Here is a 25,175-nt window from a genome sequence, read left to right as displayed (position 1 = left end):
CGCAGTAGGGGGCATGCAGGAGGCAGCCAAACAATGATTCTCTCTCATCATTGATGTTTCTCTCTCTGTCTCTCTCCCTCTCCCTTCCTCTCTGAAATCAATAAAAATATATTTTAAAAAATAAAGAAAAAGAAGAAACTCAACACTTAAGGTATTCAAGACAAAACTTCTGTCGGCCTAATAATCAATGTTACCAAACAAGGATTTGTTCATTTCTTCAAATGTGTATTAAGAACCACATGCCAAGCAATATGTTGACCATGAGGGTTCCAAAATGAGTAATACAGTCCCTGACCTCCTAAAAACATACAGGTTAGTAAAGAAGACAGACAAGAAAATAACATGATAGGTTCATGCAGGAAAAGCTACGAGGTGAGCACACTGAGGACACCATGTTAGGGAAGCCCAGGAAGGGCCCTTCAATCAGGATCAGCTCTTAGTTTCTCAGATAACTTCACACCACCCTCCTGGGAGCAAAGCCAACTCTTCCACTGAGTTAATAGTGCTTTGGGAATGAAGGGGTGCAAAATACTACCTATGGGGGGGATGTAGGGGGGGAGGGAGAGAGAGAGAGAGAGAGAGAGAGAGAGAGATCAACTTGAGACACATAAATTGGTTGCCTCCCACGTGCGCCCCTACCAGGGCTGAGGAACCTGCAACCCTTCGGTCCTAGGCCTAGGGTGATGCACTCCAGTGGTTCTCAACCTTCCTAATGCTGTGACCCTTTAATACAGTTCCTCATGTTGTGGTGACCCCCAACCATAAAACTGTTTTTGTTGCTACTTCATAACTGTAATTTTGCTACTGTTATGAATCGTAATGTAAATATCTGATATGCAAGGATGTATTTTCATTGTTCGCAACCCACAGGTTGAGAACCGCTGCACTGATTCAAATCAGCCAGGGCACCATCCATAATTATATAAAGAAATCTGTTATTAACTTAAATTAGTAAGTTAGACCAATTAGTGAAGGGGATTAAGTCCAAGCCCAATAATGAGTTTAAATTGTGGAATGAATGTTTTGAGCAATTTTTTCTCTTCAAGACTGCAGAAAAATAAAAAATAACCTTCTTGACTGCTGAGGAGGGCTAAACTCATTTATTTTTCACAAGCATGCAATAAAAAGTAATTACTTTCTGCTCTCACTCAACACAAAGCAATACCATCTTCCCCCTCTCATCACCACCAAAACATCCTATATTTGAGTACTTTAATCTTACACCATAGAATCTCAGATTGCGCCGCTGGTGTGGCTCAGTGGTTGAGCATCTACCTATGAACCAGGAGGTCATGGTTTGATTCCCGGTCAGGGTATATGCCCAGGTTTGGGGTTCAATCCCCAGTGGGGATTGTGCAGGAGGCAGTCAATCAATGATTCTCTCTCATCATTGATGTTTCTATCACTCTCACTTCTTCTCTGAAATCAATAAAAATATTTTTTAAAAAGAATCTCAGATTGCAATCAAGTTACAATGCAACAAAAACATATTTCTCTAAGTATGTTCTCATCTCCCATGGTGCTCCCATAGTAATTTAGCTCCCTAGTAAGTATTAACAATCAAGGAAATCAGAAAATTCTTAGAATAGATATGATAAGCTTCTTGTTTTTTTTTAAAATTTGTTATTGTTCATGGATTCCAAAGTTCAGAATACATACTACCAGGAAAGTGTTTCTAATTTTTCAAGGCCCGAATTTAAATGCAAATTACTATTTAATTATATGCAATTTTCCCTCTAAACCTATGTATACGAATCAGTCTCCAGATGTTTTTAAAAAACAAACTGATCATGTTTACTAAAAAAGTGTATTGCCTAATAACCAAAAAGTTCTAACGTATCAAAAAAGTGGTCACTGTCAGCTCTACCCATGAATGACAGTTTGACTGACAGACAAGCTGTTCTGAAAAGATTAGGAACGTCCAGTGATGGCAGGAGGCACATACAGTATCTGTAGCTACTTTAATAATAAAACTGTTTCAACATAAAAAATTCAGAGACTACAAAGTCATATATGTGAACTGCAAGCTATCTAAATGCATGCATGTTTAAAAAGAAAGAAGTAAATAAATAAATAATAAGTAAATAAAAAGAAAGAAGCAGGACAAAAACTGTCTATACTCAAATCAACATGAGAAATCATCCTTCCTTTGAGCTTTTTAAGAATTGAAAACTTAATAAGGTTCTTTAGGTTATCAACTCATTTCCAAAATAGAGCAAAAAATATATACACACATTTTGAATAATTATAAAGGCAGTATCTATTAAAATACACATCTTTTTCAGCTGTCAGCTGTTACAGTTTGTATACACTTGGGGGGACATCCTGTATATTAAAATACAATTGACACAAAATAATACCACCACATAGTCTATGTTGGAAGACACAATCACAATAATAGGATTTACTTGTGATGGACACACAGTTCTAGGGACTTCACATTTTAACATATTTAGTGTTAACAACATCCCTGTAAGACAGGTAGTATTATGATTATCTCCATTTATACAAATGAAGAAACTGAGGCACAGATAGATGAACACCCCCAATGTCATATAGTGGTAAGAAGCAGAGAATGGATTTTAGCCACATCAGTCAGACTCCAAAGTTCATGTTAACCAATACATACAGTAAGGGTCATGCAATAGTCGGCTTTTTTTTTTTTTTTTAAACCTTTTTGAGCCCTGACCGGTTTGGCTCAGTGGATAGAGTGTTGGCCTGCGGACTGAAGGGTCCCGGGTTCGATTCCAGTCAAGGGCATGTACCTTGGTTGCGGGCACATCCCCAGTACAGGGTGTGCAGGAGGCCGCTGATAGATGTTTCTCTCATCAATGTTTCTAACTCTCTATCCCTCTCCCTTCCTGTCTGTAAAAAATCAATAAAATATATTTTTAAAAAAACAAAAAACCTTTTTGAATCTCAAACACTAGGATAGCTTTGCAATAAGAAAAGTACAGGCTTTGGATTCAAACAGACTCAAACAACCCCCCCGAATAATGTCTGAACCTCAGCTTCCTCATATGTAAAATGAGGATACTTAAGTTATTGTGGAGGTCAAAGAATATAGAGTGCCAAGTACAGTACACAAGATAGAAGTAAGCTCACAGACACCTAGAGGATCCACGGCTGGACTTCGCAATCCACGAGTCTCCTAAGTTGTAGGACAGATACTGTACGTCTACCCATTTTTTTAAGAATCGCCCCTGGCTTTCCATAACCTTTCAAGGGGTACGTGATCTCCAAAAGGTTACACAAGCCACCGGAATACATAGCAGGTACTCAAACTATGAATTATCTTTCCCTTCTTGTCCTCTAAAACGCCCCTTTTCCCACTAGGAATGATACACCAAGGCTTCACAAGAAATCTCAACTATTCCCCACCATTTCCCTGGCTTGGTAACTCGTTTTCTAAAGGACCCCGAAACGCTGCTTCATCCCTCCCTTCTCCGAGAGAAACAAAAGGTGTTCACTCGGGAAGACTCTTCGACTCTCGCCCACCAGCTGCAGAAAGCACCGCACGGGCAGGAGAACCGGGCAGGAACCAGAGCTTCCGAGCGGCACCACAGAGACCTGACGCCCGGCGCCGCGGGAGGGGGAGAATGCGTTTCCCAAAACTACCGGACCACCCAGAATTCCGCCCCCGGTGCCCCCTGCCCCCACCCCACACACCCAGTCCTCTCTCGGAAACTCCGGTGCAGGCGGGTCCTCTGCCTCGCGCGGGAGCGGCGGGGAGAGAGACGTTACCAGAGCTGGAGGGCGCAGCGCGACGACGTCCCAGCTCCGCGGCCCCAACGGGCGGCGCCGCCCCCGGCAGAAGACCGGCCCTCGACTCGCCCCACAAGGGATCCAAGTGCAGATCTCCACCCGGGCTGGAAACCGGCTCCGGGCTTTTCCGTTTTCCAAAGCGGCTTCCGCTTCCGGGCTAGCCTTTGCCGGAAACAGTCTATGGGTGACGTAAAAGTGTCGCGCCGGCGGTGATTCCGGAAGAAACAACAGTGCGGCGTGAACATGGTGAGAGAGGAGGGTTGAGAAGGGATATGGTCAGACCGCATTGGAGCTGAGATTCAGGGGGTCATCCCCTGGCCAGTGTTCATGCCCCTGCTTGTTTTCATTCTGATCTTAGCTCTTAAACTGCTCCAAGCGGGGCCTGTAATGCTCCAGCGAGTAGGGAGTGGGCCGGGTTGGGGCAGAGAGGATCGGAGGAGCTGGGTCTTTTGAGGGAAGAAGGGAAGGGAATGGGCAAAAGAAAGGAAGGAACTCAAGAACATGGGATGTATTTTCCGACTCTTAACTCTAAAATTTCTGTTTCAAGGGGAAGCAAAAGAAAACGAGGAAGTATGCGACCATGAAGCGAATGCTTAGTCTCAGAGATCAGAGGCTGTGAGTGTCTGGAATCAACGGGGTTCATAGACTGCCCAAAGATGTAGAAGTCACGAGGGGATAAGTCGTTAAAACTTTTGTTGTTACTTTGCATTCACTTTTAATAGCATTGTGTCTTGGATGTATGTATATAGCATGAGATAGTCAAGTGTATAACAGCCACTTAGCTGCTGAAGGAGTACCCTGGAAAATGGGGCTGGAATTAAACATCTAAGCGTTCACTTTGTGCCACCATTTTTATATATTTTATCTACCATATCACATTTAAGCCTCCTAATATTTCTGTGAAGTGGGTGGAATTATGTTTATGTTCTTGTCATTAGACTACTATATTCGATAGGAAAAAAATGTTATAATTGTTGAAGGAAGGTGAGGTCAGAGGTGATCTTTGTCTTGTGTCTCCAGCACCTGACACTCAAATATTTTTGAAAGAAAGAATGGGAAACACCTAGATGTCTTCATTTTATAAATTTCATAAGAATTCAGATGACTGTGGAAGAAGAAAGTGGAATGATGTTCCCTATTATAAGGAGGGTGTGAAAAGCTTCACAGCTTCAATGAAGAATGGACAAAGTTAGTAAGGACTGGTATTGTGTTTAAGAGTCTCAATACAAATGAATGGCCATTAGAGCTTTCAGAGTTATTAAATTGTATTTTCTGCCTTTAGTGTGTATTATGTAATTTTGAGGAAATTTCCCATTAATAATATTTTATTTCTAGTTAAAGGTTAAATTTTGTATCTGTATGGTTACATTTTAGCCCTTTATAAAAGGTGTATGGGGATTCCTCCCCCGTTCCTACTGTTGAAGCATCTGAAGACAAACATCAGCCTTTTTACCCACTGCTCGAAAGTGGATTTTGGTCTTTGATAAAAAGCTTCTGACTAAAGAAGAAATGATAGTATAACCAACATTTATTTATCCATTAAAAAATTTTATGGGTTTTTGGCGAGAGATTGTTAAATTTAATTATGTCTAATAAATTATGTAAACTTCCCACACAGTTATTTGTGTTCAAAATTATATATATTTATATTAATGTAAAAAATGTATGCTTAGCCCTAGCCAGTTTGGCTCAGTGGATAGAGTGTCGGCCTACAGACTGAAGGGTCCCAGGTTCAAATCCGGTCAAGGGCACATGCCTGGGTTGCAGTCTCCATCCAACGTGCAGGAGGCAGCCAATCAATGATTCCCTCTCATCATTGATGTTTCTATCTCTCTCTTCCTCTCCCTTCTTCTCTGAAATCAATAAAAAAAAAATCTATTAAAATATGTATGCTTATACTAATGTAAAGAAGTCACAAAGTAAGATTTTCTCTGAAGACAAAAAGAAACTTTAAATTTTGATGAGATTATAACTGCTATTCGTTTTTCTTTCCTGCATTTAATTTACTTTTTTTTTCCCTAGTAAAGAAAAGGATAGATTAAAACCTAAAAAGAAAGAAAAGAAAGATCCCAGTGCACTCAAAGAAAGAGAAGTGTGAGTAATCAACATTTTCACATTTTCCTTTAAAACATTCTAAAACCATAGACCCCTTAGAAATCCAGGATTTCTCAAACTGATTTGCTCAGTCATTTCTAAGTATAGCACAACTATGCATATGAAAGTGATATTGATGAGCATATACCAACTCCAATGGTTCAAATGTTTTTTTATTTCATGGAGCAGTAAAATTTTCTTTAAAATCCTGGGGATTAAATCTAATATCATTATTTGTTTTCTTTGCCAAGAATCTTTCAAAAGAAATAATGGTCATTGTTTAACACACTGGCATTTCTTAAAAGAGAGAATGTATCATCAAAAAAATAGTAAGACCATATTTTTAGAATAAAGGTTATTTCTTGTAAATAAATACATTTAATTTTATGAAACCTCATCACATTTTGCTTATTTTCCTCATTTTGCCCTAGTATGGTGATGGATAAACCATCACAGGATTTATCTCCAAGAACAAAGAAAAAAGAGCTTAATCTAGAGCAATCTGTTCCAAGTAGAGACTCTTTTTGTTCATACCAAAGTATCAATGTAGATATTACTTTGTGTTTTGTTTCTTTCTCTTTCAGCCCCCAACACCCCTCCTGCTTATTCTTCCAATATAACACACAGCTAGGCCCACCTTACCACATCCTGGTTGATACCAACTTTATCAACTTTTCCATTAAGGCCAAACTGGACTTAGTGCAGTCAATGATGGATTGTCTCTATGCCAAGTGTGAGTATCATACTTTTACATTTCTGTGACATTTATAATCATATTTATCCAAATACATGAAAAGAGGGGAATGGGGTTCTAGTTAACTTAACTGTTGGGCATTTAATGTGCTCACCATAGCAATGACCATTTTTAATAAATTGAAGTATAATGCAAACTTGACTGGGAATAAATTCTCTCAATTCAGAAAACACTTAGTGTGCTTAGGTACTTATTATGGACAATAACTTTGAAAATACTAGGGGAATTTTCTGTTGCCTAATTCTGGATTTTAAAATTCTGGATAAATGAGCAGCCCTGGCCAGTGTGGCTCAGTTGGTTGAAGCATCATCCTGTACACCAAAAGGTGGCAGGTTCGATTCCTGGTCAGGGCACAGACCCAGGTTTCAGGTTTGATCCCTGATCAGGGTGCATATGGGGGTAGCCAGTGGATGTTTCTCTCTCACATCAGTCTCTCTCTCTCTCTTTCTCTCCCTCCCTCCCTCTTTCTTTCTCCCTCCCTCCTTCTCTCTTTCTCCCTCCCTTCCTCCCTCCGTCCCTCCTTGCTCTCTCTAAAATCAATAAAAAATGAAGTAAGTAAAATTCGGGATAAATGAAAATTTATTATATTTCTCAGTATATATATTCTTATTCTTTTACATTGAGGAGGAAGCATTCTTCATTCCACTCCAGTATAGAAAAGCGAAATAAGACATTTTGTCATTTACAATCACAGAACCGGAAGTGATGATGGTCACTGCTTCCTACTTTGGTATTTATTTGTACCACAAAGGAGCTGGGGTAGTTTACACCTAGGTATACGGTTTACCATTAATAAATGTCCCTTGAGTATTTAGATGTCCCTGCCTTCAAATGATCTTCTCTCACTACCGTGAATAGGGAAAAGAAAATTTAGGCCATGTAAAAGGGAATAATAGTGAGATCTGTTGCATTTTGTGGTGAGTTTATATTCATAATATTTTCCAGTCATCTGGTTAAAGGTACAAGTGAAAAATAGACTTATGCTTTTCCATAATGAATGAATTATTGGAATCAAAGGAATAATTTGCACCTCCTTCTTTAATATTTAAAAGATACTATAATGAGTAACATTTAGAGTGATAGTGATGTAAATGTTTATTGATGTATTAAAACTAGCAAGATGGTATAAGGATATGATAGATAAAAACTAAATTCTTTAAATGTCTAAAATGAATAAATATAAAAAGTGTGGCTCTAGCTGGGTTTGCTCAGTGGATAGAGCATCAGCCTGCAGAATGAAGGGTCCCAGGTTTGATTCTAGTCAAGGGCACATGCCCGGGTTGTGGGCTCAGTCCCCAGTGTGGGGCGTGTAGGAGGTGCTGATCGATGATTCTCTCTCATCAATGATGTTTCTATCTCTCCCTCTCCCTTCCTCTCTGAAATAAATAAAAAATATATATATTTTTTAAAAAAGTGTGCCTGGCCTCAATGACTCAGTAGTTGAGCATCGACCTATGAATTAGGAGGTCACGGTTCGATTCCTGGTCAGGGCACATGCCCTGTTTGCAGGCTCCATTTCCAGTGTGGGGCATGCAGGAGGTATCCGATCAATGATTCTGTCTCATCATTGATGCTTCTATCTCTCTCCCTTTCTCCCTTCCTCTCTGAAATCAATAAAAATATTTTTTTAAATCAATAAAAATATATAAAATTTTTAAGTGACTACATAAGTTTATTATGTTAATATACGAAGGTAACTACCAAGTGAGGAAAACAGCTAATAGAGTAAAATAATTATCTTTTTAAGGATCAGAATTGATGGGGTAGGGAAGTTTCAGGGGACCGTTACTTGTTCATATAGGCCTTTCTGTATTTCTTTTTAAAGCTATGTATATGTAATACTTTAAATTTTTTAAAAAATCTCTTAGAAATAATAAAGATTAGTCTCAAGTCGGGGCACTAACATGGCTGTAAGAGTGAACTAGGAAGGCCCTTTATGAGGAAAGACACTAAACTTGGTAGACTTCTTGTATTTCCATGGTGTTTCTTATAGTTGTCTTAGCTGCTTCTCCAGCTTCTCAGGAATGCTGTGACCTGTTTGTAAATGAGATGGATCAAGGGTACAAGCCTGGCCCTTGGAGGTGAATTGTTTCCTTAATGCTATAGCTCCACCATTATTATCTACATGATGATTGTTTAAGAGAGCTTTAGCCCAGTTTAGGCTTTCTCTAGATATGGATACTTTAGAGGACAGCTATAATGCCTTTTCTAAAAACAAGCTTATTAAGGAGAATACCACTTTTTGCTGTCTTTTGTGTAACATAATACCTCAAACTAAAGGCTGAAGAAACATTTAAGTAAGTGCAAACTCACTTACCTAGGAGATTAACTGTTTTAAACTCTGCTTACTAATTTTTCTTCACTTGCCTTTATACCTAAAGGAAGGCCTTTATCTTCTTCTTGCCTTGAAGATGTCCCTTTGACCTTCTCATAGCTCCTGGGATATTCCATTTCCATCTGATACTCCAACAAGAAAGAATAGTTAGCTTCCCATCAGCTTTCTTTTATGCCCATCAGTCCTCTTTCCTATTACTTTCCATTTCTTTATAGTGATTTTAACATTTCTGTACTTTGCTTTCAAAAGTATTAATGTACTTGAAAAAATATATAGCATTAAAAAAAAATGAAAGTTCCCTATAATGCCTTACCTCAGAGAGGGTCGGTTTTAAAAATTCATATACAATCTCTGTAGGGTGAAGGTTTTTCTTTTAATGAAAATGGATCATACATTACTTACTATGTATGTTCGTGCTTTTTTTTAACTGCTTTGAGATATGTCATATACTATATAATATGCCCATGTATAATAATAAAAGCGTAATATGCTAATTAGACCGGACATCCTTCCAGACAAAGCCGCAGCATCAGGGGCCAAGGCAGAGGCCCCCCAGCCACAGCGGCAGATGGGGGCCGAGCCCCTTGCACGAATTTCGTGCATTGGGCCTCTAGTTTAAAGTATATAATTCAATGGATTTTAGTGTAGTCATAGTCAATATTTTAAAATTTTCACTACTGCCCTGGCCAGTGTGGCTCAGTCAGTTGGCGCCGTCCCATGCACCAAAGGGTTGCTGGTTCGGGTTCAGTTCCCTGTCAGGGAACCTGCCCAGGTTTTGAGCTCTATCCCAGTAGAGGGCATGTGGTAGGTGACCAATCAGTGTTTTGCTCTCACGTCAAAGTTTCTCCCTCTCTCTTCCTATCTCTCTGAAAATCAATTTTTTAAAACCCACATTTTTATTTATTAAAAAAACCCACAAAACTGTGGATCCTTAGCCAACATCCCTAAACTCTTCTCTTTCCCACCATTCCTAGGCAACCACAATTTGCTTTCTGTCTCTGTAGATTTGGCTATTCTGGACATTTCATTAAAATGGGATCATAAAATATTTGGTCCTCTTTTATTTAGCACAACATTTTCAAAAGTCACCTATGTTAAAGCATGTACATCATTTCTTTGTATTACCAAGTAATATTCTATTGTATGGATAGATCACATTTATCCATTTCTCCTTGCTTTTTATATTGAAAAAATATATCATGAATGTTTTTCTGTCAGTAATTCTAGTTTTTACCCTGTTATAAACAAGGCTGTAGTGAATATGTCTGTGTTAAAGTGAAGTATTTTAGAGAGGGAGAGGGAGAGAGAAAGATATGTTGTTCCACTTATTTATGTTTTCATTGGTTGATTCTTGTATGAGCCCTGACCAGGAATCGAACCCACAACCTGGGCATGTGCCCTGACTGGGAACTGAACGTGACCTCCTGGTTCGTAGGTCAGTGCTCAACCACTGAGCCACATCAGCCGAGCTCATGGGTCTTCCTAAGATTCTTGGCAGGATATAATTCAGAGAGAGTAAAATCAGTTTATTCACAAGTTCTTTTATTAATATGTGGTGTTTTTTTTTCTGGCAGGTATCCCTTGTATAACTGACTGTGTAATGGCTGAAATTGAGAAATTGGGGCAGAAGTATCGAGTAGGAAGAAGCTGGTTGGTCTAGCTTTGTTCTAGGTTGGTATACTGAATATTCTTTTGACCTTTCTTCATCTGTTTGCTGTCCAAAGATTTCTTAGCTGAGTAGATTAAATAAAAATATAAAATTAGTTAACTATGGTCAAGAACACAGACATTTGAAGGCTAGAGACATTTTAAGCTGAAGCCTTTTTTAAAAATTACATTTATTGGGAAACATTACTTAATAACATTATATAAGTTTCAGATGTACAATTTTATACAGCATCTGTATATCCCATTATGTGCTCATCACCCAAAGTCTAGTCTCCTTTTGTTGCCCTATGTTTGACCCCTTTTACTCTCTTCACCATATTCCTCCTACCCCTTCTCCTCTGTTAACCACCATACTGTTGTTTGTGACTTTTGTTTATTCATTGGTTGCTTTTTTGTTTTATATCCCACATATGAGTGAAATCATGTGGTTCTTGTCCTTTGCTGTCTTATTTTGCTTAACATGATACTCTCAAGGTCCATTCATGTCACAAATGGCAGTATTTCACCTTCTTTATGACTAGTATTCCATTGTATTCGTATGCACAGTATCTTTATCCAACCATCAGTCGAAAGATGCTTAGGTTGTTTCTATGTCTTGGTTATTGTGAACTGAGTTACTTAGTCATATTGGTCTTGTGGGCCTCCTTTTAATTCGATTTTCAATTAGAAAGTGTCTTCCTATTAGTTTATCTAGACAGCTCCTTCAGAATCTCACAGTTAGAGCATTCATATTCTAAGTTTTGACTTTACTCTAGAACAGCCGTGGGCAAACTACGGCCCGCGGGCCGGATCCAGCCTGTTTGAAATGAATAAAACTAAAAAAAAAAAAAAGACCGTACCCTTTTATGTCATGATGTTTACTTTGAATTTATATTAGTTCACACAAACACTCCATCCATGCTTTTGTTCCGGCCCTCCGGTCCAGTTTAAGAACCCATTGTGGCCCTCGAGTCAAAAAGTTTTCCCACCCCTGCTCTAGAAAGTACCCTTGAATTTAGAGTAGCCGTTCCCAAAGTATGGTCATGGACCCCTAGGAGTCTCAGAGACCTTTGCAGGGAGTTTGCAAAACCATTTTCATAATAATATGCAAACATTGCCTTTATACTGATGGTGGAAATGCTGGTTTGGTGCCTTAGTACAAATCAAAGCAATGGACCAAATAATGCTATTTGTATTTTTTGTTTGTTTTTAACCCACTGGCAATTTTTTAAAAAGCCCTGGCTGGTGTGGCTCAATTGGTTGGGCTTCAACCCATACCTGTAAACTGAAAGGTTGCTGATTTGATTCCTGGTCAGGGTACATGCCCAGGTTTCTGGCTGAATCCCAGGTAGGGGGCGTGCAGGAAGCAACTGACCAATGTTCCACTCTCACATCAATGTTTCTCTCTCTCCCTCTCCTTTCCTCTTAAAACACACACACAAAGAATAAATTTTTAAATAGCCAGAGTCATTTAAGAATGTTCTTAATGAAACAATAGATTTTGTTAACTTTACTAACTCTCCACTCTAGAGTACGCATCAGTGTTCCTTGTGATAATGTGAAGTGCACACAAAGCACTTCTGCTGATGCCAAAAGATGAAGGTTAGCTCATTGAAAAGCATGTGTGCTTGTTTGAGTTGTGGGCTGAACCAGCTGCTTTTTCATGGAATATAATTTTGTTGTTGTTGTTAATCCTCACCTGAGGATATTTTTTCTATTGCTCTACAAAGAGAGTAAAAGGGAGGGAGGGAAAGAGGAAGTAGGCTAGCGTAGGGAGGAGGCAGACAGGGAGTGAGAGAGAGACAGAGAGAGAGAGAGAGAGAGAGAGAGAGAAGGAGAGAGAAGGAGAGAGAAGGAGAGAGAAGGAGAGAGAGAGAGACAAACACTAATGTGAGAGACACATCGACTAGTTGCCTCCCACACAAGCGAACCAGCAACCTAGGTACGTGCCCTTGACCAGGAGTTGAACCCACGAGTCTTGATGCACAGGCTGATGCTCTTAACTACTTAATCACACCAGCCTGGGCTGGAATGTAATTTTATGTGAAGAACTGATAGACTGATATTTCACACTTTGCTATCTAGCAGATATCTTCTCAAAAATGCAATAAACCTGTCACTAAGGAAAACAACTTACTGTATTACCAGTGATAAAACTCGAGCTTACAAGTGAAAATTAGAATTTTGGAAAATCATGAGCTTATCACATTCCCAATACTAAAGACTTTTCTGTTGAGACCAGTGATTATATTAATGAGTATGATTTTTTAAATATATAATTCTTTATAAAGTTAAAAGTATTACATATGTCCCCTGTTTTCCCCCATTGACCCCCTCCCTCCTGCCCCCGCTCTCCTGCCCCAGGCTTTCAGCACCCTATTGTCTGTGTCCATGGGTTATGCATATATGCATACAAGGTCTTTGGTTGATTACCTCCCACTCACCCACCCTCCCCCACCTTCCTCTGAGATTCCCTGCTCTGTTTCATGCTTCCATGTCTCTGGATCCACTCCGTTCATCAGTTTATTTTGTTACTTAGACTCCACATATGAATGCGATCATGTGATACTTGTCTTTCTCTGACTGATTTCACTTAGCATGATACTCTCCAGGTCCCTCCATGCTGTCTCAAAGGGTAAGAGATTTTTCTTTTTTATTGCTGCATAGTATTCCATGGTATAAATGTACCACAGCTTTTTTTAAAATATATTTTATTGATTTTTACAGAGAGGAAGGGAGAGGGATAGAGAGTTTGAAACATCAATGAGAGGGAAACATTGATCAGCTGCCTCCTGCACACCTCCCACTGGGGATGTGCCCGCAACCAAGGTACATGCCCTTGACCGGAATCGAACCCGGAACCCCTCAGTCCGCAGGCCAACGCTCTATGCACCAAGCCAAATTGGTTAGGGCTGTACCACAGCTTTTTTTATCCATTCATCTACTGATGGGCCCTTGGGCTGTTTCCAGATCTTAGCTATTGTAAATTGTGCTGCATAGGGGTGCATACATTCTTTCTGCATTGTGCTTCGGGTTTCTTAGAAGTAGGATCACTGGGTCAAATGGCAGTTCCATATTATTTTCTATAATGGTTGCACCAGTCTGCATTCCCACCAGCAGTGTACTAGGGTTCCCTTTTCTCCACATCCTCGTCAGCACTTGTCATTTGTTGATTTGTTGATGGTAGCCATTCTGACAGGTGTGAGGTGATACCTCATTGCTATTTTAATTTGCATCTCTGATGATCGGTGACTTTGAACATTTTTTCATATGTCTCTTGGCCATCTGTATGTCCTCTTTGGAAAAGTGTCTATTTAGGTCCTTTGTCTATTTTTTAATTGGATTGTTTGTCTCCTTTTGTTGAGTTGTATGAGTTCCTTATATATTTTGGATATTAACCCTTTATCAAATGTATCATTGCCAAATATGTTCTCCCATACAGTGGGCTCTCTTCGTTTTGTTGATGGCTTCTTTTGCTGTGCAGAAGCTTTTTATTTTGATGTAATCCATTTGTTTATTTTCTCCTTAGTTTCCTTTGCCTTAGGAGATGTATGTGTAAACACATTGCTACCAGAGATGTCTGAGATTTTGCTGCCTATGGTTTCTTCTAGGATTTTTATGGTTTCACAACTTACATTTAAGTCTTTTATGCATTTTGAATTTATTCTTCTGTATGGTGTAAGTTGGTGATCTAATTTCATTTTTTTGCATATATCTTTCCAATTTTCCTAACACTGTTTATTGAAAAGACTCTCTTGGCTCCATTGTATGCTCTTGCTTCCTTTGTCAAATATTAATTGAGCATAATGGCTTGGGTCGCTTTCCGGGTTACCTGATCTGTTCCATTGATCTTTATGCCTGTTCTTGTGCCAGTACTTAGCTGTTTTGATTACGGTAGCTTTGTAGTATAACTTGGAATCTGGTATTGTGATTTCTCCAACTGTTTTTCTTTCTCAAAATTTCTGCAGCTATTCAGGGTCTTTTTTGATTCCTATAAATTTTGGAGGAGTTTGTTCTGGCTCTGTGAAATATGCCTTTGGTATTTTAATAGGGATTGCATTGAATCTGTAGATTGCCTTGGGTACTATGGACATTTTAATGATGTTAATTCTACCAATCCATAAACATGGTATATTCTTCCACTTGTTTGTATCTTCTCTTTTTTCAACATCCTATAGTTTTCTGAGTACAGGTCTTTTGCCACCTTGGTTACATTTATCCCTAAGTATCTTAATTTTTTTGTTGCAATGGTAGATGGGATTGTTTGTTTAGTTTCTCTTTCTGAGAATTTATTATCGGTATATAAAAAAGCCATTGATTTTGGGGTATTGATTTTGTATCCTGTTACATTTACATTGCCAGATTCATTTATTAAATCTAGTAGTTTTTTTATGGAGTCTTTAGGGTATTTTGTGTACAATATGATGTCATCTGCGAATAATGAGAGTTTTACTTCCTCCTTTCCAATTTGAATGCCTTTTACTACTTCTTGTCTGATCGCTATGGCTAGCACTTCCAGTACTATGTTGAATGAGTGGTGAAAGCGCACATCCCTGTCTTATTCCTGTTCTTAGAGGAAATGCTTTTAGTTTTTGCCCATTGAGTATAATGTTGGCTGTCAGCTTGTCATATATGGCCTTTATCATGTTGAGATATGCTCCCTCTATTCTCACTTTGAAGAGAGTTTTTATCGAAAATAGGTGTTGGATTTTGTTGAATGCTTTTTCTGCATCTGGATCATTATCTCACTTCTTACACAAAAATCAATTCCAGGTAGATTAAGTGTCTAAACTTTTACAGAAAATATAGAGAATATCTTAATGATTTTGGAGTGGGCAAGGATTTCTTAAGTCCAAACCACAATGGAAAACTAATCAATTTGACTATATTGAAATCAATTACTTCTCTATAACAAAAGACACGATAAAGTGAAAAGACAAGCCACAAATATTAGTAACACATATAATCAACAAAGGGCTTATTTTTAAAACATATAAAAAACTACATTTCTATAAGATAAAGACAAAATCCTTAAATTCACAATGAAATATCATTTCATACCCAGATTGGCAAGAATTAAAGTATGCTTGACAATGTGAAGAATAGTTGAGAATGTGGAGCAATGGGAATTCTCATACTCAGTTGCTATGGATATAAATTGGACAGTCACTTTGGAGAGCAATTTGGTAATATCTGACAAAATCGAGGTTGTCAATATTCTTACAATACTGTGTCTTTCAACCTGGGAAATCACAAATCTATAGGCTGTAAAGTCTATTTAACAACTAGTAGTTTTTCAAATGAAGTATAGAATAAACAATAAAATACCAGCATGCATTGCATGTAGCACAGATTATTATATCACAGAACTTTTTTTTCACTTTTATACTGAGTGCTAGGTAAAATGTATTTCATACTGTGAGTCTGGTTAAAAAAAAGGGGGGAGCTGCCTTTGAGAAGCTCATTTACATATATTGGAGACAAGTATTGGAATTTTTCTTATATGTATAGTATAAGCAGCTAAAAGATCCATTAAGATAATGAATAAATTGTGGAATGCTCATGAATAAAATACTACACAGTAGTGAAAATGAATGAAGTAGAGTTGCGTGTCAATATGGATAAGTCTCTCAAAACAATGTAAAAAAAAAAAAAAAGCAAGCACATATGTGGAACATATTGTTTATCTGATGTTTAAAAACATGCAAACTAGGCCCTGGCCGGGGAGCTCAGTTGGTTAGTGTTGTCCCGAACGCCAAGGATGTAAGTTCAATCCCCGATCAAGGCACATACAAAAATCAACCAATGAATGCATAAATAAGTGGAACAAGAATTTGATGTTTCTATCTATCTATCTATCTATCTATCTATCTATCTCACTTTCTTTCTCTCTCTCTCTCTAAAATCAATCAATAAAAATTTTTTAAAAACATGCAAGCTACATTGTTTACAGGTACATACATATGTAATTTTACATACACAGTAAAACTTATGTGAGACTGATAAATACCAAGTTTAAGATAATAGTCACTTGTCAGGAGGTAAAAGATCTGTTAGGATTGGAGAGAGGGCTTTATTCATTTTTATTTGTAATGTTTCATTTCTTTAACGAGATGGTGGATACAGTTCATCATTCTTTATACTTTTATTTGAAATATTTCAAAAAAAATGAGAAAAGAGGCAATTATTTAAAAAGTAATTTAAAGAAAACAATGGGAGGAGAGAACACTGAAGCACAAATGGAGGCACCAAGTTTGGCTGTGAAGAGAAGCAGAGAAATGGGTTGTTAATTAGAGGGGCTGGTATTAGTAAAAAGAAGGATTTTTTTTTTCTTTTTTAAGATGGATAAGGTCCTAGAGCATGTTGGTATATTTCTGGGAAAGAACAGTGGGAAGGAGGAGATTGGTGACTTCAGCAGTAAAGGGATAACAAATAAGAGCAAAGACCTAGACTGTTGCCTACCTCGTTTCTCAGCGGCCAGTCTTCCTTTCTTGTAGTGTGTCCTCTTCTCCAGAGCCCACTTAGTCTTTCTAAGACAAAGCTTTGCTTGTGTTACTCTGTCCTGGAGAAAACTTTCATGACTCCCCATCACTTGTGTCCTGGAGCTCACACTCCTCAGCCTGGCATTGGAGACTCGTCCCAGTTTGTCCTCAACTTGCCTTTCCAGTCCTATCTCACTTTCCTCTACACGAACACTCTTCTCACTCTTCCCTGAACACACCCAAGCCGCTTTACAGGTGTGTTGGCTCCCTGTTTGGAATGTGCCTGCCTTAACTTTGCTGGGAACGTTCTTTCATCTTCATTTTGTTTTTATCTCCATGTAACTTTTTCTTAAATATACCCAACCCACATTGACTTAGCTCTGAACTCTGCAATGTGGAGTATTTTTGTTGCACTTGGTACCTGTGTGCTGCCGTGTATTTTTATTCATCATCATTGTGTAATAGAAAGAGTACGGCTCTGGGGATCACAGACTTGGATTTTTCTATTTCACATTTGTATAAAAATAATACGTGATTGATTTTCTAATAGCAAACAATATAAACAAATACATATGGGGTGGGACAAAAATAGGTTTACAGTTGTGAGTACGCAAAATAGTTTATTCTTATATTATTATTTATTATTATATTATTTTCCATATGAATAACTGTAAACCTTTTGCCACACCCTGTACAATAAAAAGTAAAATTCCCCCTCCATATTCACACTTTGTCCATTCTCCTCCCCTGGAATTGACAACTGAGAAGGATTGGTATATAGTCAATATGTATTTTCCAGGCAAATGCAAATCTATAGAAAAGAGATTTGTCTTTTCTTAATTGAATGATAGTTCAGTGGCCTATTTTGTTTATTAAACAGGTTATTATAGGTCCTTCCACGTTGATACCTACAACTCTACCTCATTTTTTAAAAAAAATAAGATCGGGGTATCAAAATGTATTTAACTTGATGGATATTCAGATTATCTCAAGGTATTTTTTAAAAAAATATGCTTTTATTGATTTCAGAGGAAGGGAGAGGGAGAGAGAGTTAGAAACATCAATAATGAGAGAGAATCACTGATTGGCTGCCTCCTGCACACCCCCTAAGGATCGAGACCAAAACCCAGGCATGTGCCCTGACCGGGAATCAACCATGACCTCCGGATTCATGGGTCAACGCTCAACCACTGAGCCCCACCGGCCGGGTGATTATCTCCAGGGATTGTTTTTGTTTTTGTTTTTTTATCTCCAGTTTTAAATTATGTTTATAAATTATGCCGTGGTGGCTATCCTTGTGCCTACATTCTTGTACAATGTGTAAGACAATTTCCTAAAAGTGAATTAGTTGGGTTAAAATTGATTTGGTTTTGAATCCTGGCTTTCCTAGCTTGCTTACTTTAAACAAATTAATTCATCTCAATCTGCTACCTCATCTGCAAAAGGAAATACAATAATTCAGAGTTTTATGAAGATTACCATATATGACCTAAGACACACCAGCTGTCAGGAAATTTTAATTTCCTTTTTTCTATAAGTTCTTTCCAATTAAAAAGTAAGCTTCACCCCTAGTTGGTTTGGCTCAGTGGATAGAGCATCAGCCTGCAGACTGAAGGGTCCCAGGTTCGATTTCGGTCAGGGCACATGCCTGGGTTGCGGGCTTGATCCCAAGTAGGGGGCGTGCAGGAGGCAGCTAATCAGTGATCCTCTCTCAGCATTAATGTTTCTCCCTTTCTCCCTCTCGCTTCCTCTCTGAAATCAATAAAAATATTTTTTTAAAAAATGGTAAGTTTCATGAGGAGAGGGGTGCCTTAAGATCTACACATAGGTCATGTTACTCTTTTTACACTGAGTGAGACTCAGAAAGTTATCCAGTTGCCAGAATGTTTTCCTTAATCCGCTTTTATAACCTTTTAGGATCGCCAAGGATCCAAGATTTGAACGATTACCATGCACACACAAAGGAACCTATGCAGATGACTGCTTAGTACAGAGAGTAACTCAGGTATCGTCAGTTTTTAAATGCTTACTTTGTATGCTTAATAAAAAAAAGAGAGAGAAGGCAAACTATTGTCTCCTGAATGTTCATGGTCAGAAAAGTAGCTAGGAATTTAAATGGTAATATAATACATATACATATACATATACATATAGAGAGAGAGAGAATCCCTTCATAGTAATCGTAGGTGCCCTCATTTACTTGAGGGAAGTGGATTAGAAATGTATAGGATAGCATAATGGAAAGATCATGGGTTTCAGATATTAGCACCTGCATTTATTAGGTGTGTGATTTGGGACACTTACTGATTCTTTATTCCATAAATCTTTTCTATAAAATGATTCAAGTGAGTGAGTGTAGATAATACAGTTGACCCTTGAACAACGCCAGGGTTAGGGCTCTGACCCCTTGCGCAGTTGAAAATCTGTGTTATTGTCTAACTTTTGACTCCCAAAAACTTAAGTTGTCCCTTGGTATCCATGGGGGATTGGGTTCCAGGACCCCCTCTAGGTACTAAAATCTATAAATGCTCAAGTCTCTTATATAAAACTAGTGCCCCAATGCACGGATTCACACACATTGAAAGGAAATTAATTAGAAAGTGGCCTGCGGGGCGGGACTGGGCAAGACAGGCCAGACATGCCCTGGAGCCAACCTCTCGTGGTCCCTCCCCAACCGGCCGCACCTGGGGCAGCACCATGGCTTGAAGGGCTCTGCGCAGTGAGCGGGGTCCCTCTGGCAGGTGGGGTCCCTCAGCCTGGCCTGCAGGGATTGGCCGAAACTGGCTCTCTGACATCCCCGGAGGGTCCCGGATTGAGAGAGGGCAGTTCTCTGGTGACACATCCTGGAATTGGGCTCCCTCCTTTCTGGTTCCGGGGTGCATCACCTGAGAACTGCTGCTACCAGGTCACCACAGCTCAACAGCTCCTGCATTGGGTGTCTGCCCCCTGGTGGTCAGTGTGTGTCATACCTACCGGATGGTCAGACGGTGGCTTAGCCTTTTAGAGATAGATGATTGATAGATAGATAGATAGATAGATAGATAGATAGATAGATTAGATGGATATGATGTGGATCAATGCATGCAGTCCGTCCTTCACATCTGCAGACTCCCAACTGCAGAACAAAAACAATACAGGTATTTATTGAAAAAATTCACATATAAGTGGACCCAAGCAGTTGAAACCCGTGTTTTTCAAGGGTCAATTTATACGATTTCACCTCTCTGTGAATCTAAAATAAGGTTCCATTCCACTTACTCCCCACAAAGGAATTTTGTTCCTCTCTACCGTGCCCAATCCAGAAGCATTTCTCAGTTGCATCTAAGTCTCCCAGGGTGTCATCTCACAAAGACCCTGGAATCAGTTGGTTTTTTATTTCTTGGCAGCCACCACAAGAACTTCTGCTACTGTTTGCCCTTATAAGAGCCTCTCTAGGCTGTGGGTAATCATCTTCATTGAATGACCACATTGTCAGCCCTTTAGCAACTCCATTCATGGGCATGTCCAGCATTTCCCTTAATTTCCCACAGCACAGCTGACATCAGGCTACAACTTGTTATAAAACTCAGTGGGAGGTTTGGGTATGATAGAAGTAAAGTAGAACATAAATTACCTCGCAGATGGCAGCTACATATTGCTTTCAGAGTTGCTAGGCTAAGACTTGTCCTGGAGATCCTAGTCTGGCTTCAGGACCAAGAGGGCAGCCTACCTCCACCACCAGAAGGCCTCAGAGTAGGCCTTACAATCCTGAGAAAGGCAGAAGCTGTGCCCTCCAATCTAAGGCACTTACTCTGCCTTTGCATAGAGTCCCTTGGGACATTTTCCCAAAATCAAGGAATTTTCTACCCCAGATGTAAAAGTCATTTCCACGTATGAGACAAAAAATGGATTACAACTTTTAGCTTTTCTGTCTTCTCCCCCTCAAGATTCTCAGAGCTACATTCAGCCTTGGGCAACTTATTAATAAGTTTTATAAACATGAGCTCCTCAATCATAGTATCTACTCAACAAATTGTTATAACCTTTGCTATGTACTGTGAAAATGAATTAATTCTTCAGACTCGACAGTGATTGTGCCATTATAGTATCACTAAGTAGACTCAATAAACTTGATGTGTGTCTCTTATAGCACAAGTGTTATATTGTGGCCACAGTTGACCGGGACCTTAAACGAAGAATCAGGAAGATCCCTGGAGTTCCCATCATGTACATTTCTAACCATAGGTGAGAACTTCCTCTTGGGGAAGTGATTAAAAGTATATAGTTGATATCAATTAAAAATGAGGTCAGATTATAGAAGAATTTAAAAGAGATTGTATCAAATACTTACATAGTTGTATTTGAAAACGTGAGACAAAATAACAAGAACAAGGGCAAAAGATAAGGTAGGATTTAGGAAAGAGGCAGACATTCACATTGTTACAATATGATTAACAGAAGAAATAGAGTGACATGTTGCTTTAAATGCAAAGCAGTAATTTAAATCAAACTAATCTTTTTGGCCAGAAATTGTTATTTTAAAAGCCTAGTGCATGTGATTAGCACCCCTCTGGGAAACTGCCTATTTAAAAAAAAAAAAAATTTAAAGCTGCTCTTTATCCTTCTTGGATGTTCCCATGCTAGTCCTCAGACTATTACTGCCCAGCCTCTCAGCCTGGGGAGAGCACAATATAGAGGGAATAATATGGGCAAGGGAGTTGCGCTTACCTGGACTCAGTGCCCAGCTCCCCCCGTTGGTAACTTTCTGACTTTGAAGAATAAAGAAAATACATTATAGTCAGCATTTTGCTTCAGATCACTCACTGTGATATCCCTTTAAAATGTTCTGACTGACAAAAAGGATTCACATTGAGGGGTTGAGAGTATCGCCGTCAGTAAAGAATGGGTTTTTAGGTGGCTCCTGGACCCACCTTTCTTACCAGTGTTAATTTTTTTTCCTGATTAGGTACAACATTGAGCGGATGCCAGATGATTATGGAGCCCCTCGATTCTAATACTTAAAAAACAAAGTTTCTCTGCTTTCCTTCAACCAAATTTCTCTGTTGCAGGTTTATTAAACATGCTACAACATGCAATATTGCTCCACTCACACATTTGCTGTTATGAGCTGAGAACAGTTAAATACACTCACTTTTTGGTGGTGTTTTGAAAATGATTTTGATGTTGTTTTGAAAATGATATTTTGTTTCATTTGAAATTTTGTTACATCTTTTTATAAATCTGATGACTGCTCACAACTTCCATGGTTGTTGTTTTATATTATTTACTCAACAATACTTATTAAGGTTATACTCGGTACTTAATAAGATATGGTCCTACCCTCAAGACAATCTTATTATGTGGGAAAGGGAAACATGTAGATGAATAACTATAGTAAAATAATATGCTAGGATAAAAGTATGACAACTAGAAACAAAAGAGGAGAGAATGATTTCTTTCTACTTGGTTGGGAAAGGGAGGGAGGAAAGGCTAGAGGTAGTAATGTTTGAGTTAATCTTTAAAAATAAATAGGTGCTTGCCTAGTAAATGAGATAAAGAAAATGAGGTGCAGGAAACATAAACAAAAGCTTGGAGACAGATATTACATGGAATGAATGTGTTTCACCTGTTCAGACAGCTGCCAGGAGATTTTTATAACTAGAACGTAGGGGGAAGTTATCTGTACCCACATCTGGGACTCTAGAGGTACGAGGTGGGAGGGAGGGGGGCCTTATGTGACTTGCTAAAGAGTTTGGACTTGATCTTGAGGTCAGTAGGAAGTTATTAAAAATTTAAATTGGATAAATAACATGATCAGAATAAATATTTTTTTTAATATATTTTTATTGATTTTAGAGAGAGAAGGGAGAGAGAGAGAAACATCCATGTGAGAGAGAAAGCGATCGGTTTCCTCCAATACTCACCCCGACCAGGAATCGAATCCACAACCTGGGCACGTGCCCTGACTGGAATCCAATCAGTGACCTTTCGGTTCATGGGACGATGCTCAACCAACTGAGCCACACCGGCCAGGGCAGAATAGATATTTTAAATGATCACAAGGTAGTGTAGGAACAGACAAATAGATCACTGAAACAATAAGTCCATGAACCCCTATATATTTATGACAATTTGGTATATTGTAAAGTTTGTATTTCAAGTCTAGAAAAAGGAAATTGTATTAGAAGGCCAAATAGTGTGGAGTCATTCTACTAGGGTTAGAATCCTGATTTTACTAGTTAATATCTATATTAGTTGGGCAATCTACATAAACATTTGGTGCCTTTCTTGCAACCTCTTAAAATGTTTTGAGTCCTGGCCACTGTGGCTCAGTTGGTAGAGTGTCGTCTCATACACTGAGAGGTCGGAGGGTCAATTCTGGGTCACAGCACCTGCCCAGGTTGCCAGCTTGACCCCCAATAGGGGACATGTGGGAGGCAACCGATGGATGTTTCTCATCCATGTTTTCCTCTCCCTTTCTCTCGCTCTAAAATCAATAAGAACATTTTTTAAATGTTTTTTGGGGGAAAAAGTTTTGTTTAATCCACAAAACAACCCAAATAAGATGGGATTAGATTGAACAGTACCTGCCACAAGAGTTATTCAATAAATGTTAGTAATTATTGTTACAATGGCAAGTTGGCTATCCATTTGAAAAACACTTTAGATTCCTACTTTATATCCCTTTATGAGAATACATTTCAAGTGGATCAAAGATCTAAACTTTATACGTGTGAATCTTGATGAGTGTGAATATATTAAAATTATACATTTCTATGCAAAGCAATTCCCCCAAATATTAAGACAAGTGACTGGCCAGAAGATTTTCATATATATATAACAAGTGAGGAAACGGGTAGTCATGGAGTGCTTATAAGAGTGCAAATAGCCGAAACCGGTTTGGCTCAGTGGATAGAGCGTCCGCAGCCATGCCCATGAAAGGCCGCTTCCCGATTCGCCGCACCCTGCAGTACCTGGGCCAGGGGGACCTGGTGTTCAAGGACACAGTGAAGGTCATGACGGTGAATTACAACACGCACGGGAAGCTGAGCGAAGGCGCCAGGAAATTTGTGTTTTTCAACATACCTCAAATCCAATACAAAAACCCTTGGGTGCAGATCATGATGTTTAAGAACATGACACCATCACCCTTCCTTCGATTCTATTTAGATACTGGTGAGCAGGTTCTCGTGGATGTAGAGACCAAGAGCAATAAAGAGATCATGGAGCACATCAAAAAAATCCTGGGGAACGCCAGAACCGGTTTGGCTCAGTGGATAGAGCGTCGGCCTGCGGACTGAAAGGTCCCGGGTTCGATTCCGGTCAAGGGCATGTACCTGGGTTGCGGGCACATCCCCAGTAGGGGGTGTGCAGGAGGCAGCTGATCGATGTTTCTCTCTCATCGATGTTTCTAACTCTCTATCTCTCTCCCTTCCACTCTGTAAAAAATCAATAAAATATATTTAAAAAAAAAAAAAATCCTGGGGAAGAATGAGGAAACCCTCAAGCAAGAAGAGCAGGAGAAAAAGCAGCTTTCTCATCCAGCCCACTTTGGACCTTGAAAGTATTGCCTGCGGGAGTGCATCTGTGAGGTGGAAGGGCAGGTGCCCTGCCGGGCCCTGGTGCCCTTACCCAAGGAGATGACAGGGAAGTACAAAGCAACTCTGAAAGCCAGTGCCCAGGACTAAGGCCCCAGGCCTGTGGGCGAGGGTTACCTTGACCACAGGGAGATCCTAGTTCTGTCCTCAGAGACTCTGCCAATAAAATGCTCCTTAATCATCCAGCAGCATGGTGTGTATCCAGTCTGCTAGGCACAGGAGGAAGGCCTGCATGGGAACAGGACTTTGGGATCAGGAAGGTGTAAGGCCACAGTCTATTGACATCTTGGTCTTGTGGCCTTTTCCTTGTCTCCACTGATTTCGACTCCTCTTCCAGACCCTACTCTGAAAATTCAGTTGAGTCTGGTTGGAGCTAGTTGTGGCTGGCAGTGTGGATGTTCCCTCCATTCAGGCTCTCTGGGCATCTTTCAGAAATCCCGGGGCAAACCTTTGTGCAGTGCTCACTTTTAAATTAAAGCCAGCTGACCTTTTCCTCCTGAGGGACCTGGCTGTGGAAGCTG

The 25,175-nt window shown here is 39.3% G+C and overlaps 3 protein-coding genes across 10 annotated transcripts in view; 2 read left to right on the top strand and 1 right to left on the bottom strand.

Annotated features, from left to right (window-relative positions):
- The window catches only part of AREL1 (apoptosis resistant E3 ubiquitin protein ligase 1), a 40,917-nt gene extending 37,042 nt beyond the window's left edge, over positions 1-3,875 (bottom strand). For 4 of the 6 annotated variants that reach the window (XR_002831602.1, XM_006098441.3, XM_023762149.1 and 1 more), the window contains exon 1: positions 3,670-3,793. The gene's annotated coding sequence lies outside the window, so the exon portion shown is untranslated. Of the gene's footprint in view, positions 1-3,660 lie in introns of all 6 variants that reach the window. The other 2 variants (XM_006098440.3, XM_023762147.1) reach the window with 2 other exon arrangements.
- A 1-nt stretch (position 3,876) lies between these two features.
- On the top strand, positions 3,877-22,318 carry FCF1 (FCF1, rRNA-processing protein). Of its 3 annotated transcripts, none has more exons than XR_002831604.1 (8): positions 3,877-4,011; positions 4,313-4,380; positions 4,786-4,953; positions 5,788-5,859; positions 6,444-6,592; positions 18,995-19,082; positions 21,207-21,301; positions 22,023-22,318. XR_002831604.1 is itself a non-coding variant. In XM_006098439.3 (8 exons), the coding sequence occupies exons 1-8, from the start codon at positions 4,009-4,011 to the stop codon at positions 22,069-22,071; spliced, it is 597 nt and encodes a 198-aa protein (XP_006098501.1). In that variant the 5' UTR covers positions 3,877-4,008; the 3' UTR covers positions 22,072-22,318. The 3 variants fall into 3 exon arrangements, 1 of the variants encoding a protein (XP_006098501.1); XM_006098439.3 differs by lacking the exon at positions 4,786-4,953 and adding an exon at positions 10,523-10,588 and having other exon boundaries at positions 18,988-19,082; XR_002831603.1 differs by having other exon boundaries at positions 4,313-4,953.
- Positions 22,319-23,983: 1,665 nt separating this feature from the next.
- On the top strand, positions 23,984-24,842 carry LOC102422612 (28S ribosomal protein S25, mitochondrial-like). Its single transcript, XM_023762151.1, is given in 2 exon segments — positions 23,984-24,309; positions 24,547-24,842. Coding segments are annotated over 2 exon segments (522 nt in total). The 5' UTR covers positions 23,984-23,985; the 3' UTR covers positions 24,745-24,842.
- Positions 24,843-25,175: the final 333 nt, after the last annotated feature.

This window comes from Myotis lucifugus, unplaced genomic scaffold (genome assembly GCF_000147115.1).
Source record: "Myotis lucifugus unplaced genomic scaffold, Myoluc2.0 scaffold_235, whole genome shotgun sequence".
Lineage (NCBI taxonomy): Eukaryota > Metazoa > Chordata > Mammalia > Chiroptera > Vespertilionidae > Myotis > Myotis lucifugus.
This window is presented reverse-complemented; position numbering and strand designations above follow the sequence as displayed.

Coding starts and splice junctions, on each gene's coding strand:
- FCF1 (XM_006098439.3), top strand. Junction 10,589..18,987: donor GGGGCAGAAGTATCGAGTAG/GAAGAAGCTGGT, acceptor CGCTTTTATAAC/CTTTTAGGATCGCCAAGGAT. Junction 21,302..22,022: donor ATGTACATTTCTAACCATAG/GTGAGAACTTCC, acceptor TTTCCTGATTAG/GTACAACATTGAGCGGATGC.